Source organism: Epinephelus fuscoguttatus, linkage group LG15, assembly GCF_011397635.1.
Source record: "Epinephelus fuscoguttatus linkage group LG15, E.fuscoguttatus.final_Chr_v1".
Lineage (NCBI taxonomy): Eukaryota > Metazoa > Chordata > Actinopteri > Perciformes > Serranidae > Epinephelus > Epinephelus fuscoguttatus.
Window position 1 is genome coordinate 21,439,066 of NC_064766.1, and position 16,650 is coordinate 21,455,715.

The 16,650-nt window shown below is 43.3% G+C and overlaps 1 protein-coding gene across 2 annotated transcripts in view; it reads left to right on the forward strand.

Moving 5' to 3' along the window:
• ranbp9 (RAN binding protein 9) overlaps nt 1–16,154 on the forward strand; it is a 34,942-nt gene extending 18,788 nt beyond the window's left edge. Inside the window, exons 6-14 of one of the 2 annotated variants that reach the window (XM_049597571.1) lie at nt 4,001–4,185; nt 6,796–6,908; nt 7,351–7,459; nt 8,558–8,712; nt 9,542–9,695; nt 12,664–12,785; nt 13,159–13,310; nt 14,869–14,980; nt 15,182–16,154. In XM_049597571.1, coding sequence (XP_049453528.1) covers nt 4,001–4,185; nt 6,796–6,908; nt 7,351–7,459; nt 8,558–8,712; nt 9,542–9,695; nt 12,664–12,785; nt 13,159–13,310; nt 14,869–14,980; nt 15,182–15,312 — 1,233 coding nt within the window. In that variant the 3' untranslated portion in view covers nt 15,313–16,154. The remainder of the gene's footprint in view (nt 1–4,000; nt 4,186–6,795; nt 6,909–7,350; nt 7,460–8,557; nt 8,713–9,541; nt 9,696–12,663; nt 12,786–13,158; nt 13,311–14,868; nt 14,981–15,181) is intronic. The other variant, XM_049597572.1, reaches the window with a different exon arrangement.
• Nucleotides 16,155–16,650: the final 496 nt, after the last annotated feature.

The following is a 16,650-nucleotide window of genomic DNA, read 5'->3' on the forward strand; positions in this document are numbered from 1 at the left end:
TTTCTCCCTAGTGATTATTGTACCAACATACATCATACCCATCCTGCCCATGATCTCGTCCAGCCAGCTGTCCCCTTTCAACAGACACCGTTTCGATGCTGGTACTGCCTCCCGTGGTGGCTTAAAGGCAAGACAACTCCATCCCCCTATTCCGTTATTGTACCTTTATCATAAAGCACATTAAGGCAGCTTAACGGCACAATATTCCCACCTTGAACAGGCAGTCTAAAAGGGGCTAATACTGGACTTCATGGAGTTGCCAGACACATGGCTCCTAATGCGTATGTTAGTCTGTGTCTGCTGGATGTGTAACCAGGCAACTCCTTGCTAACATGTTTGCCTGATTGTATTATAGGGCGATAATATGTCAGTGTCGTGTTTACAGCTTGTTTCTGCTGCCCTCAAGTGGACAAAGAATAAATTATTAGAAGTTTAAATATTTCTCAAAGAAAACTTTGAAATACTGTTTGTGTCCAAACAGAACATCACTTGTGTTGCTTTGTGCTGTTGTGGCTCATCGTCAGGCGAGTCTCAGCTCCCATGCTTCAGTATGTGAACGACTCCCACACTGAAAGGACATTAATTCCAATGAGATTCATGCGTGTATTAAATGCATTGAGATGTGAGGGAGACACTTGTTTTTTTTCCTCCCTTCTTGCTTGGTAGCGAATGAAAATGGATCCGGCTGTTTTTCGAGGGAGAAGAAAATAAGAATCTTAGCCACAACAATAATCCATTGAGCAGCAAAACAGGCCTGGCCCTGAGCCAGACATTCATGTTCCTCCAGAGTTGTGCAGTGAAGTGCGTCACCTCGGCACAGCTGACCTTTGTGGTTATTGGACCACGACAAAGGCAACTCTAAGAGAGAGAGACACACGCACACACACACACACACACACACACACACACACACACACACACACACACACACACTCCTTTTGTACCACTGTTCTTATGTGGACTTTTATCAACTATATTTGTTCCCTAACCATTAAACTATTCCTAACTCTAATTTAAACCAGTTCCTTTATCATAAAAAGACTAGCCCTACTTTTTTTAAAGACGATTCCCAACTTTAGTCTTTTCCTAATATGTCATACAATGAACTTTTTATATCTACATACTGACACTTTTAGTAATACTTTCAGAACACTTGTACCAATCCAACAACAATCTCTCTCACACACAGTCACTGTGGTGAACGTCCATTGTCAGTCACCATCTCCTCTGATCAAATCAAGTCCATGATTAGATTGGTAGGATGGTAGAACAATGAACCCCTACAAACCTCCTCACCTCATATTTTATCTCCTCGTGCATCATCATCACAGATGTCATCATGGACTTAAACAAAAGCAGAACAGCTGTTCCCAGGAACAAGACATAGACATGTACTTATTAACCCTTTGGCCTTGACATGCAACATGTCAATAACTTGCACTGTAGCACAGAAAAGCCTCAAACAGGTCACCTCCCTGTTTTCCTGTTGGGTGTGTCGGAACATATTTGTACTATTCCTATCAGTAAAGTGAAAGGAAATGATAAAATAATATATAATGAGCTAAATATTTTCAGAAAAGCATCTAGAAATCAGTTTGGGTTCATGGTGATGTTTGGGTGCAGAGAGTCCCTTCGTTGTCCGACTGCCCAGATTTGAAGGTTTTGGAGTTGGTGGTGCCAGCTCTTTGTTCTGTTGTGGTGTTATTACCAAAAGCCTGGCTGCCGCTTAGCTGAGTTTTTTTTTTAGATTTTGTCAGACGGTTCCTATAGTCCTAAAAACAGTACTTACCTTCTTCCTCTGGGCCATAGAGCTCCATTGTTGCCTAAAAACTATTAAGAACATCAATGAGCCACACTGTTGCAGTGGGTGACATAATCCTTCATTACCATGAACACACACACACAGTGGTTTATTTTGACTCAATCCTACATACGCCTAGCCTGGTTCAAGACCTTTGAATCGCTGCCCACATCTCAATGACTTTTCATATTGTTTTACATAGATCTGCTGTGATACATTTACTGCTTTTTCCCTGCTTAACAAGTCCATCAGAGCTGTCTTAGCAAATGGCATTTGTAAGTTGAGTCACAGGAAAAACTGGCATATTTATTTATTTTTCGCATTGGCATATTTATTTAATTGACAAACAATAAGTGAACACCTTCTGTGCTCACTGAAAATAATACAGACTTGACCGACTGGTTAGTTCAACATGATGTTAGACTAAATACTAAAGTGAAAAATAAATAGATATTTACTCTGATTGTTTTGTTTACATACGCTGTCCTGGTGTCAAAAATGCTTAGCGCTCTAGATCGTCAAATGTGTTTTATTTCACAGGTGAAAATCGTCCTCAACAAATGCACTATTTCCTCCTGTATGAGCACTGTTTCTAACAAGATAGACAACACCATTGTATGCTCTGTATTAAGTGACTAAAGCTACCCTTCATCCGCTAAATGCTTAGAGGGATTACTCATCTCTATATCAGTTATTATAGTAGAGGTTAAAGTCGTTCTAGTATTTCACAGCTGGAAAGATGGCCTTTTCTTAAAACTTGGCCATCTGTGCAGTAGAAAGATGAGAATAATTTTGAAATTAGCGCTGTGTGACCAGAGAAAACAGAATACACTGCACCACACCAGACAAATAAACACTCCCACTGATGGAAACGTAATGCAGGTTTACCGTCCGCAACGATCTTGGGTGCTTTCCGAATCGTATACTTTTTCTCTTTACTTTTAGTAGGTACTGCGGCAGCCCAGAAAAAGTATGTTCTGTTATGCAGTATGCACACAATCGGGACATACCACTTTATAACATTACGCCCTGAACTTTGACCCTTTTGCTTTTACATCTGTTACCATGGAGATTAAACAAACGCCACTTGTGTGTAGTTTAACTTTAAAGTTATAACTGCACAGGTTGTAGATTCTGATATATTTGCGACAGTGAAATTACATCTGCAGTTCTCTGTCATTGTTATTTTTATACTTATGTCCTTTTGTTGTTTGTATATTTTGATTATTTAGTTCACTAAACAATTAATATTTCTATTATTACTGTTCCACTGGTCATCAGTTACTTCAATGTACGTACATTGCGTCATTGCGACTTCAGACAGCTGTCAATCAGCTGTCAAACGGCTGTCTAGCTGTCATCTGTTTGCAGCTCAGTAAATGTGACGTATCGTCCACTGTGCAGAGGATTGTGGGTCAGAACAGTCAGAAAAGCATGCTGGTTTGCATACTGCAAAATCAGACTAAATGTAGTACAACATCCTGGTATTCATGGCATACTGCGTTTTTCTTCTATTCTCTTTGTGTCCGAATGCTGAAGTACAACCTGTAGTTCTTGCAACAGCCCTAGAGCCAGCGAGCCATATGGCATGTTGAGGTGAGCAAGGAGATCAGGACACCAGTAAGGTGGAGGGAAGTTTACTAAAGTTCAGTTTAATGCACTACCCATATTGTGATGATAGAAAGCTGGTTGAAAATTGGCCTTTAAACTAAACTGGAGGTCCTACTGATGCAGTATTGATCCATGATGGAGACATTTATCTGGAGGCTGTAGCGACTTCCATAAAACAGTACATTTGGAGGTTGAGTACTCAAACGATGAAGGCCAGAAAATTCAGCATCTGGCAATATAATCACTGCATCACTTAAGAACAAATCAGTGTATCGATCATCCTGAGATATGTATAATGGGCAAAGGGATCTGACTCACTGCCCCTGTAATGTCTCAGGAGTTTGAACCCTGGCTCTCCTGTGAAAAGACAGACTTTCAGCCTGCCACTCAGTTTAATTGTAGAATCTTTGCCAGCTTGTGAAAACAAGCTTTAAGGTCTAACTGTAGACAAAAGCTTATTTCCTAATAGTTTCTGTTTTCCTGTTTTCCCTTTTACCGTTTCCTGTTTTGATTTGTGGTCCAGATAACATTCCCAACTCCCTTTCCTCTATCATCCTAATTCTCTACTCTTTAATCTCTCTGCTGCAGCCAAACTTGTACCCGACCGTGGGCCTTCAGACTCCTGGGGAGGTGGTGGACGCAAACTTCGGCCAGCATCCCTTTGTGTTCGACATTGAGGACTACATGCGAGAGTGGAGGACAAAGATCCAGGCTCAGATCGACCGCTTCCCTATCGGAGAGCGCGAGGGCGAGTGGCAGTCCATGATCCAGAAGTAAGGTCACTGTGGAATAACGGGGCGTGGAGGAAGCAATTTTGGCAACTGGTGTTGTTTCAGTATTAGCCTTTTCAACAAAAATTTCAATTTGAATCAATTGATAGTTTTTTTTTTTCTTCTTTTTTTACACTTAAGTTTTCTAAGCATTGTAAGGCTTTTCGCTTTCCTTGATATGTACAGTTGTCATGGTTACAGGTGCCATTCTTTTCTATTTGAGGATTAGCATGTAGTTTTAGGGATGCACTGATTTGTTGAACGCACATGTGAATCCACAGATATTCGCCTTGTTGACTGACATTGGCCTGTTGACAAATAAGATAATATTCACCAATGGTAGTGACTTATGTTTTTCCGTTGTGTCGCATTGGTTTACGCAGACTGGAAAGTAGGGCGTAAGACCAATGGCGTCTAGTCGACTTAGGGACAGTTGAAATCACAACCAACAGAGATCTTCCCTTAGACACTGTCATGATGTAAGGATGCAGGAAACTCACCACTGATGGTGTCCTGTCATCCTGTGGGCAATAGAAAACGTGTTTGGGAGGAACAGAGTTCTTCCCTGGGACACCATTGGGAAAGGAAGCAGTAAACTTAGTACTGACGCTTCAGAGGACACTCCCTGTTGTTTCTCTAATAATGCTACATTGTGAACAACAAATCTGTGTTGACATCAGCAGGAGAATACATCTTATATGAAACGTCTGTGTTGTCACTACATTTTTTAAATACACCTGTCGCCTACATCCAGGCACTGCCTCAATGTCTTAGAATAAACTACAACTAATAAAAAGACAGCGTTGTGCTATGATCCACCTCACACACAAACTAGCTAACAAATGCACACCTGACACAATTAAGCAGCTCTGTCTCCCACACATGCAGCACAATGCCGTACTGCGCGTGTGCTACTGCGGTCATTTCATTCATCTCACAGACTGATTTAGAGTAGCACAACATTCATACATACAGAGGAGCAGCTCTGTGTCTCTCTGAGTGTTGCTGGAGAACTTGTGAGTGAGTGAGTGGGGCGGAGCTGTGCGGAGGGTATGAGAGAGGAGAGATGCTCACTGGCACTGCTTTTTGGAAAAACGACGTCATTTAACGCAACTTAGGCCTATAGCAATATAAATGGCATTGTCTAAATCAATATCTTGCTTGAAAATATATCATATATCATAGTTGTCATATAGCTCAACCCAACAAAAAGATGCAGAAACGAAAAAAGCAAAAGTGCCTCTTTGGCAATATGTCGGATTCAAACCCAACGCTAATGGGAATCCTAATAATGTTAATGAGGGAAAGGAGTTGGTTACATCACAAAGATCATCAACAAATGAAGAAAATGATCATTGTCATGTTGATGCCAATGAGATACTTTTGATGTGAGGCTGTAGCAATAGGAAATGTTCGGTTTGCATTGGCAGTAACTTAATATGGTGCTCTCACATAACTGAGTGTCATCAACAAATATCTTTGCAATTGATGCAGTCGTTATCACCAGTGTCGTCACTTTAAATACTCTCAAAAATCATCTGATAATGAGCTAAAGGAAATATTGGACTGTAGGTGACAGGAAATTACTGCTGACATGACGAGGATCGAGGCCCAGATGGACCACTTCCCCATCAGAGAGCAGGAGCCGTGATCCAGAAGTAAAAGCTGTGGGACTCGGTTTCTCTTCATGCCATGCCCTGATGGGATTAGCTCTCTGTTGCTATGATTACTTGTCCTGAATGGATTTAATCTCCATTTGATGGGGATTGGGGTTGAGGGTGGGGTGGAGTGGAGGGAACCGTTGCCTTTTATCCAGGAAAGTCGCCTCACTGTGTGGGATTGAAAACAGGAAGTTTCTACGCTCGCATCAGATTGGTGGATGGGAAGTGTTATTGTCTTTGTAGGGCAGCAGCAACATGATGACGAGCCGGGAGGAGCGGAGGCCTCTGGTCACAAATCTCCCTGCCAACACCGCTGGCAGTGTCATGAGAGTTGTGGAGATAAAAAGCAGTCAAGAAGAAGAATTCATCCTTGAAAAACACTGTTGAATTGTGGGTCATCTTAGTACCCATTCCCTCTCATCTGCCTGCACAGAAGTCAAACACACCTGCATACACATTAAACAGTCAGTTAGCGCACATGCATGCTTTAAGAATAATTCCAGTTTATTATTATTTGTCGTTTTGGTCGTCATTTGTACTTTTGAGTACAATATTATTGTTCCAAAGTTAATTTCTTAGATTTTGGGAACACTAAACAGCAGTCAGACAATCAAAGAGTTTGGAAACAAGCCAGCAGTTTAGCCACGAACATGAAACCAAAGGCAAACATTACAGTTATTACCCAAACTCTCCATTGTAAAACAGTTTACAAACCAACTTCCTGGTTCAAGTTGTGTGCACATTTTGCCTGTACAATGAGTGGATTGTTATTGACATTTTAAGTGTGCTTACTTTTGGTCATATCTCGAGATAAAACAGTTCAGATAATCTGAATAAACTGTCCTGACCCAATGCAGAGAAGCTCTTACCTGTTCAGTGTAATGGTCTGTGTAATTTCTCCGGCTGTTGCGTCTGATCACTGAGTGTGTTTCGTTTTCTCTTGTCTCGTCAGGATGGTGGCTTCCTACCTGGTGCACCACAGCTATTGTGCCACAGCTGAAGCCTTTGCCAAATCCACAGACCAGGCCGTGCACGAGGAGCTGGCCTCCATCAAAAACCGACAGAGTGAGTCTTTCTGTGTGGATCTTTTTCTAAATAATCCTCGTATGAGGTAAAAATGGGACCCAGAAATGTTCTCAGTATTTTAAATCTGATACTGATATCAATATGGAAGTCTGCTGTTTGCTAAAATAAAAGTGGTCACAGCATAAAAGGGGATCTACTGCTTAGAATATTTAAGTAAAAATAAAGTCTATCCCTCCCTCTGTGACATCTGATTGACAGATAGATTCTTAAGATGCGGTTTGATTTCCTTTGCATGAAGCACAAATTGCATCATTGCATCCTGTTAGTTAAAACAGCAGTGAATGTGTACTGTACTGTAAAAATGAGTGTTTACTACATATGATATACAGTTAGTATAAAATTTGACATAGCTTCCTTTATTCCTCTTGCACAGTCTCTGTAAGTATTATCTTTTGTAAATATGCTCACATTTGGTTTGCAGAGATCCAGAAGCTGGTGTTGTCAGGCAGAATGGGCGAGGCCATCGAGACCACCCAGCAGCTCTACCCCAACCTCCTGGAGAGGAACCCAGACCTTCTCTTCATGCTCAAGTAACTAACCAAGGCTGAGTTTGAATGGTTTTGTTGTTGTTTTTTTTTGGTTTTTTTTACGTTCCATTGATTGATTTTGGGGTGCTTTCAGACCTAGAGTTGTCTTACTTTGGTCTGAATCAGAGACTCATTTTGTTACAAAGATACATAGTTGCCTAGAGTTGGTTCGTGTTCTCACGGCAGCATTTACAAGCGGACCAGATAAAATGTGTTGTGTGAGAAAGCTGCTCTTCATTGGTCAGAATTTCCATGTGGGTAAAATCCAGGAAGTAAACAAAACGACGAAGAAGAGTACACTTGCGAGACAAATACGACACTTTCTAATGTCACAATGGAGGGACAACTACGCAGGTTGATTTTAGCGCTGCTCATCGTGGACTATATTGTTGTCATTGTTCATTTTAGTCAAACCATACAGTTTGAAAACGAGGCGCAGCTCCAACAAGAAAACAATGTTTTGATGCATTGGATGTGCTGAATGTGCATATTAAGGCAGTACAGGAGGAGGTGCACATTAATAATCCTCCAGGACTGTAACACGCTCATGTTTAACCCAAACAATGTGTGTGACTGCAGTTGGTTCAGATCGAGGTCGGAACATGTTCTCACCACAAACAAACCACACCAGAGTGTGTTTGTATCCGGTTGTTTTGGTGCACCCGAGTGTGATTGCTGTGTTCACACCTGCCCAAACAAACCGCACTTAGTGGCAAATGAAATTGATTTCAATTGAACCGAACCAAACGGGGCAGGTGTGAAAGCACTCTAAATCACAAGGTTGAAGATTTGCCTCTTAGTAATTAAAAATACTAAAATAAAGACCATGTTTCAAGGAAATCCTGCTGCATATGGTGCAAAAATCTAACAGTCTACTTTCTGTGGGACTTACTGAAACTGATAGATTTAGCAGTGATGATAATGAGAAATTATTCTTATGGAAAAGGGATTTTATTTGCTCACTTTTTCTTTCTCCTCTCCTGTTCAATCCTCTTGTCTTTTCTCTCTTTCTCGGCCTCTGTTTTCTTACTGTCTTCTTCCTCTCATGATCTTCCCTTCCATTTCTTTATCCTGCCCTCCCTCCCTCACGTGCATCCCCAGGGTGAGACAGTTCATAGAGATGGTGAACGGGACGGACAGTGAGGTGAGGTGTCTGGGAGGTCGCAGCCCAAAGTCTCAGGACAGTTACCCCGGCTCCCCCCGGCCCTTCAGCAGCCCCAGCCACAAAGCCAGCAGCTCCCAGCCCTACCTCCCAGGTACGCTCCAGCTGTGCTCAGTGTATTCACATCTTTCTTTTTATGCTTCACGCTGCTGCCACTCTTTCAAAATGTTGTATCTTACTTGATCTTATAATTTACAGTTTTACAATTCCATAATTTTATGCCTTTTTAATGATTTATTTCATCTTGTAATTTTTCTTTATGATTTTAAGATTTATGGTTTTGCTATGATAAGTGGGTGGTGGGTTTGACGGAGAAAGGCTGTAGTGAGGTCTGTTTGATCCACAGTGCCACAACAGGGGGATAGATTCTGGGGCAGCTGTGGGTCGTACCTGGCACAGACAATACCTGTGGTGGGGTTAGCTCTTGAGATCACTTCCGGGGGTTATATGAAAGACGCTTATTTCAATTAATCAATGTCTGTCGGTGAGTCTGTGCCCGTTGGGAATTATAGGCTCTGATCGTTAAGATATATAAATCGTTTTGCATTTTACTGTGACAGCAATTATCTTTTTACAGCCTAGTATCTGCTCTATAAAATGTGCTTAGACCTACAGATTTGGCATCTTTCTTTTTATTGACTGAATAGTATCTGGATCAGCAGCTGTGCAGGTGTTCACTGAATAGTTATTATCTTTAAGTAGCCCTGAAAAGTTAATGTTTGTGACACAGAACACTCTGTGATTGCAAGTTGTGACAGAAATACAGTTTATGGTGATCAGATTGTGGCTGCACTTTAAACAGAAACACTTTAATGACGTCTAGTTGAAGGGGACTCATCAGCATCAGCAGAGCCTTCTTTATACTAAAGATGTCACTCATTAATAGTTAAAAACATGTCCATCTTTCACTCTGTTGTTTTCAGGGTTTGACAGTAACTGCTGTAATGGTGTGACGTCTAATAAGAGCCACAGCTCCTCCCCTCACAGTCACAAGCCCTGCCCCCCAGGCTCTGGCTCCACACTCCCAGCGTCTGACGTTAGCCTCAACGGGAGCCGCAGCCAACAACCCATAACCAGGTACTGAGGAAAACACTGACACACACAGCATGCCGTTTAATTTGCATAGAAAGCTGAATGTATGCTTCGAAACTGCCTGTGATTGGTACCATCCCCTCACTGAAACTGAAATCCACATTAATTTGAATAGCTTAAAGCCACATTACTGGAAGAAATCTGCAGAGAGTCTGATTAAGATTTACTGCTTTCTAAGCCAATACAGAAATACTGCTGTATTTAACAACACGACTGGCCTTGCTCAACTGTAAGCATAGAGAGTGACTTAACAGCAGCTCAAAAGTTTGTTTTTGCTAACCTCCAGTGGTTTAAAGGAAAGGCAAAGCCCGCATGCCCTACTACATGCCACAAAAGTTTTATAAAGACAACATTCTTATTAAATAACAATCCACAATGGGACCAAAACATCAGGCCCAACTCCACGTTAACCTGCGCAGTTTCTGTCCAAGCCCGACTCATGCCCGAACTACAGCAGCAGTTTTGAGCCCGAGCCCAATCAAAATCGAGAATTTCTACGTAGAAAACATAGATTTTAATATCACAATGTATTTTTTCTAATTTAAAAACATACATAAGCTAGAAGCCTATGTATATCCTCGCACCACTTCTTCTTCTCTTCCTTATTTCAATAGTCTGTTGTTATGTGAACGACAGGTTTCGCAGAGTGGGCTGCGGCCCCACAGTGCTTCTAGTGCACACAGCGGTCCATAGCGATGTGCCGCAGAAATGATGATCACCGCTCTTGGCTGCATGTTAAGGCCCTGACACCCCAAGCCGACGGTAGGTCGTTGACCAAAGTCAGGCCGCCGGTGAGCGCCTGTCGGCCTAGTTTTTGTGGTGTGTCCCGCATCGTCAGCTTTTCGGCAGATTGAGCATGTTGAATTAGCGGCGGAGCTTGTCGGTGAGAGAGATCACTCTGATTGGCTGTTCAGGTTTTTATTTCCTCGCCCCTGTAGCGAGTGAATCTGCCTGTAGTGAAACCAGGGCTAACAGGTGCTTCCTCCTCAGGCTCCACTTCACTCAGCTGCCAGACAGACCCGCTGCTTCTTCCCACTTTAACCTGAATAACAAACTGGAGCTAGCTGGAGGGAAGCACAGCCAGTTAGCCTCCACTAGTCTCTGAGCTAGCCCCGACTCTCCGTTTGGATCCACCCGGAGCACAGAGCCCCGGTTTGTTATTCAGGTTAAAGTGGGATGAAGCAGCGGGTTTGTCGGGCAGCTGAGTGAAGCTGAGTGAAGTGGAGCCTGAGGAGGAAACATCGGGACCGTCTGGATGTAATAGTCTGTGGCAGAGTCCTGCATGGGTCCAGTTTTCAAGATCCGCCCCGACCCGGCGACATACAAACCCGCACCTGAACCGCAAACCCGCGCATCAGGCCAATTAGTACTGCAACCCGGTCCGACCCGTTGAAACACGACCCGCAGCCCGACCCGTAACCCGGATTTAAAGTAATCATTTTGGGTCATATTGGCTGAATATTGAATACCATATCGCCACAGTTAAGGTGCCAGTAAGTAAACAACGACCTGAATGAAGCAGCTCTCACAATAAAAACCTGACTTCAGCTCCATCATCAACTCTCTGTGTTCTTTTACCATACGAGTGTAAAAGCACTCATTTGTTACGTTTAATGCTTTTAAACTTTTAATCTATGTAAAGGAACTTTACATGTGTAATAATAGACTTACTTTCTGTCCAGAGCGACGTTCAGCAGTTACGAGCCGTCGCGTGTTTTTAGAATCCATCAAGGAGAGAAGTAATCCATCAGGGAAACACTTCAGAAACATTATAAAGTGATAGTTGTACGTTTTATCCACTTATTTCTCAAATACCTAAATAATTATTTACTATTTTGGAAGCAGCGCTTGTTAGACGGTGGCAGCCATGTTGATTCTGTCGTCCAATCACAAATTGTGTTATTAGATGGTAAAACGCGTGTAAACAGCTGAACCAATGACCATTGCGAAATAGTGGAGGCGATCCTCAGAGAGTAAATAATGACCAAGATAGTTATCTGTAGTTTACCGAACTAATGACTGATGTGTTTATCTAAAACCCGTGATCTGACCCGCATGTTATTTTTTCCGCCCAGATCCGAACCCAGGAAAAAATGTATTTTTAAAAAACATCCGCAAATCAGCTGTTTTTGCAGGTACCCGACCCAGTGCAGGACTCTGGTCTGTGGAGGGGCTGCGGTGCTCGGCTGCACAGATAGGAAACCCCTCGACTGACAGGACTCCGCTACTTTGTTTATCTCATGCATTCCTCAGACTTCCAGTTTCCCTTTTTTGCGTTATTTCCTCTCATGCGGCCGCAGAACGTACGTGCTACTTGGCCGTCTGATGTAGTCCGTGTAGTGTGTTCAAATGCAACTGACACAGGACGACATGAGGCGACGTAGACAACGGAACAGTTGGCTTTCGTCACCGCTAGTTCTTTGATGTCGGCTTGGTGTGTCAGCACCTTTACACACATCTCTCCCACTGCTTGGAAGGCAGAAGCAAACACTGTCAACCAAGTTGCTTTGCAGCCCCTCTCTGTTGTTTGATCACTCTCCCTCTCTGTCGTAGTCCCCCCTCTTCTCTCACTTTCCCCCTTGATTCAGTCCGCTGAAACTCTTGGCATTTACACAAAAGCACTGCCAGTTTCATTAACAAACAAAACGAAGCAAAAAACAAAACAAAAGTCCCTCAAATTGGCGAGAATGTTGAGAAATTACAGCCCAGCCAGGCCTGAACCTGGCAGGTCTTGTCAGGCCTAGTGGGGCTCAGGCAGAAAATTAGAGCTCTAGCTCTCAGGGAATTGTTACAAAGAGGTGCTGACCTCCAACATCCTTGCTAGAAAGTGTTTCACACGAGATCATTTATGAAATCAACGTGCAACATTCATTGAGGAGGAATTCCTGAACTTCCTGTGAGCTTTCACACGTACTGAGTGTTTCTCTGTCCTTCTCCTCATGTCCTGCCTCAGTAGCGATGTGGATATGGAGGTCGACCACTTCACCAACGGAGTGACAGAATCGTCCTCCAATGGTTTCCTTAACGGCAGCTCCAAACACGCCACCGAGCCTGACGACTGTGACGCAGACATGGGTGAGTACAGTGTGTGTACGGAGGTATTAGTGGCTTCATTTGAGCATTTATCAGCACAGCAGTGCACCCCTGGTTGCCTCTTCGTACATTTGTGCCCTGGTTGATGAGGCTGTGTGAGGGATGAACTACTCGTGAGCAGCTCAAAGGTTTTCTGTCCTCCCTTTTCTCTGTAAGAAGAAGGCAGCATCATTCTGTCTCTATGAAATGTCCTTTTTTGAACACCTTGTGGTAATCAAGGATTAGAGGTTTATTTCTACCCTTGCTGTCACTGCAAGTTGCTGGATAAGCACTCCAGCTAAATGCCTGTGTGTGTATGTACTGTCACTTTATTATAAACTCCATTTTGCATGTCGACCTGGCTGTGGCTCTGCAGAGGTGGAGTCAGCCCAGTCCAAGAGGCAGCTTTGCGGCGGGAGCCAGGCAGCCATCGAGAGAATGATCCATTTCGGCAGGGAGCTCCAGAGCATGAGCGAACACCTCCGCCGCGAGTGTGGCAAGAACTCAACCAACAAGAAGATGCTCAAGGTAACAAAGAAGTCACCAAGATCAGTGCTGTGGAAACTTATCGATGAATTGAACTTGAATTTAATTGAGGCACTTACTATTTACTTAACTAAATAAAACTTTTAATATGTTTATGTACATAAACATATTAAAAGTCAACAAACTAAGCTAACTAAACTGTTAAGTTTAAGTCCCAAAACTGTAGTAGGTACTGTTGGCATTATATTTGGTAATTTTACACAATACTCAATCCCAGTCGTGACACTGAAACCACAGTGATTCTCACACTAGGCTGAACTTTGGAGCAAATAATTGTTAAACGACATTTTTAGCAGTAATTTCTAAAGAAAGTTGTACTGGCCAGAATCTGAAAACTCTGTTGCTAAATTTTTGGGTGACAAAAAAAGCATTTAAAAGCTGACAGACCAACAAAAGCATTTAGGAAACCTAAAAACCCTCTATCTGAAGTGGAGGTGCAGTGATACTAGTATAGCTTGAGTTAAGTTTACTTGGTGGATTTAGTTGGGGGACTCACAAAAAAAGAGGAAGAATGAAAGCTGAGATATCCTGACTTTTACTCACTGGTATGTACATAAAAAAACAAAGCATCCCACATTTCCCATAATGCAGCTTAAAGCTGATCAGACTGAAAGCATTTTGCAGGATGCAAAACGTGAGGCGTGCCGCACTGCCTCCACTTGCCGTTGTGAGCATTTATACTTGCGCAGTGGTGCGTCTGTGTCACTCTGCAGTTACACTTCCAAAACACTAGTCAGCAGTAGCGTTTCTTTGAAGTCCTATATAGTTAGGTTTATTAAAAACACACATTAAACACACATTAAAATGGTTTAGTAGGGACAGTTTCAAACACAATTACACAAATCAGCTTCACTATAACTCACAGCATTCACAGACAAAGCACTTGTCTTTTTTGGACACATTTTCTCCACAAATTCAACAAGCTAATGTTGTTAGCACAAGCCTATGGCATTTTACATTGTATTAATTAGCTTAGCGACAAGTGCAGATTTCCTTTGCTCATATGAAGCCAGGATAAATCACACACACAAGACTTTTCAGACACAAAATGCTATTCTGTGGACGCTTTATTGTCTTCACAATTTGTTTCTTTTCACAGAAATAGACAGGTCTGAGTCACCACAACGTATAAGTACATTTCTGGGGAGGTGCACGTCAGGCATAGGCTCTACGTTGACAGGGCCTATGCCATGGATACGACGTCAATTTGACGCTCAAGTATAAATCCTGCTTAAATGTTTCCACACAACCCCCCACCCTCCTGCAGTCTTTGCCTAATATCTGAGAGAACTGTCTTGTCGTTACACTGTTTACGCCTGGTGGAGTGGGTAGATTTTAAGGTTTGAAAGCAGGCAAACGCAGAGTGATACTGACATGTGTAAAGGAATGAGACGTTGAATACAACCAATCAGATTACTTGGTTTAACCTTAGAAACAGAGTTACACATCGTTGATCTAGATGTCTTAATGAGAACATGTGTGTAAGAAAAAGTAGAGCAGTGTGATCAGTGTTTGTTGTTGTTTGTGTCTCCTGCCGCAGGATGCATTCAGCCTGCTGGCCTACTCAGACCCCTGGAGCAGCCCAGTCGGCTACCAGCTGGACGCCATTCAGAGAGAGCCGGTCTGCTCCACTCTCAACAGTGCAATATTAGGTAAGTCAGCTGTCCTGTGTTAAAACAAAATGTGACCACGTGATACGTCGGGACAGTGTGAAGTGAGGGGGCTTCAGGTGTTGTGCTGACTGCACAACAAGCACTTGAAGATTGAAGCATACACACACGTCATCACTCCTGTTCTTTGTTGTCTGCAGTCCTGACCTCGTTGTTCCCCCTCTGCCTCCTTTTTCTCTCCAGAGACTCACAACTTGCCCAAGCAGCCCCCCCTGGCCCAGGCCGTGGGTCAGGCCGCCCAGTGCCTCGCCATCATGGCACGAACTGGCAGCGGATCCTGCGCCTTCGCCTCTGTGGACGATTACCTGCACTAGCCCCGTGTACACACACACACACAAACACACACACACACACACACCCACCAACACACAGAGTCTGAGGACCTGTCCAGAAGTGGCCCCTACCACCTCCTCCATCAGTGTAGTCCTATTAGCCGAGGAGATGCTCCTCTGCACGATAACAAGTAGTAGAAAGTTAACCACCTCACTCGCTTCCTGTTCTGCTTGTTCACGAACACCGCCGAGGATCAGGAGTCATTTCTGGGAAGATCCTCAGACTGCTTACACACACCGCATACATTTGAAACAAACACACACACACATACACTCACACACACACACACACACACACACACACACACACACACAGCACCTCCCTCTCCATCGTAAATATGAAAATACGCCTCCACCTTGGTTGGCCACGCAAACCCCCACCTCCAGCCGGCGAGGCTGCGTCTGCATCATTCTGACTGACAGCGGGGACGCCAACCAAGAGTAGCCGACTTGAAAATACCCAGAGAGCCGAACTCGTGTGGACTCGCCGCAGATATCCAACCCCCTCATACCTGGGGGCATCAAACCGGGGTGGACAGACTGAAAAATAAAAAGCCCTGGTCAAATATCCATATAAATGGAAAAATAAGAGAGAGAGAAAAAAGAAACAGACGAGTGACCGCCATGGCCGACCACCCTTTAACGTGGTCCTTGTAAACCTGGCTTACCAGGCAAACGTGCGCACACACGCAAACACGGAGGCAGGCTGATGCTGAAAACAGGATTGGAAAGTCCGTCTCCACCAAGGCTTGCTGAGTGCTCCAAACTCCAGCCAACGCAACAAGGCTCCGTTAGGGACCGCCTACCCCGCCCCTCTCCTTCACTCCCTGCACCAACCCCCTCCCCCTCCCACTCTCTCCACTCACTTCAGGACATCGGCGGAGATCTGTGTGACGCATGTAGACTCGGGACTTTGAAGAAGCCAGAGAGAATCTACAGTCTCGACTCAACGTTCCCTGTTTTTAATCTTTTTGTTTTTGTTTTCGTTTTTCATGGGGGGACGGGGGAGGGGTGGTTACCTGGCTCTTGTTTTGTTTTTAGTTTTTTCCAGGTTTACAAGGCATGGTGCAGACGACGATGACTATTATTATTATTATAATTATCATTATATTAATTATTGTTACTTGCATTCACAGTATATTTGTTGAGCGCCAGCAAGAGCAAGTTCCACTTATTATAATAAAGGTCCCAATTCCACCGATTACCAGTGACGAGCGTGTGTACATGTTAACGTTTATATATGAATTTAACAAAATGGAATTATATCAATAGAGTAAGATATTTAGTTATCAAACGAAAGGAAATCATTGAAAAAAAAAA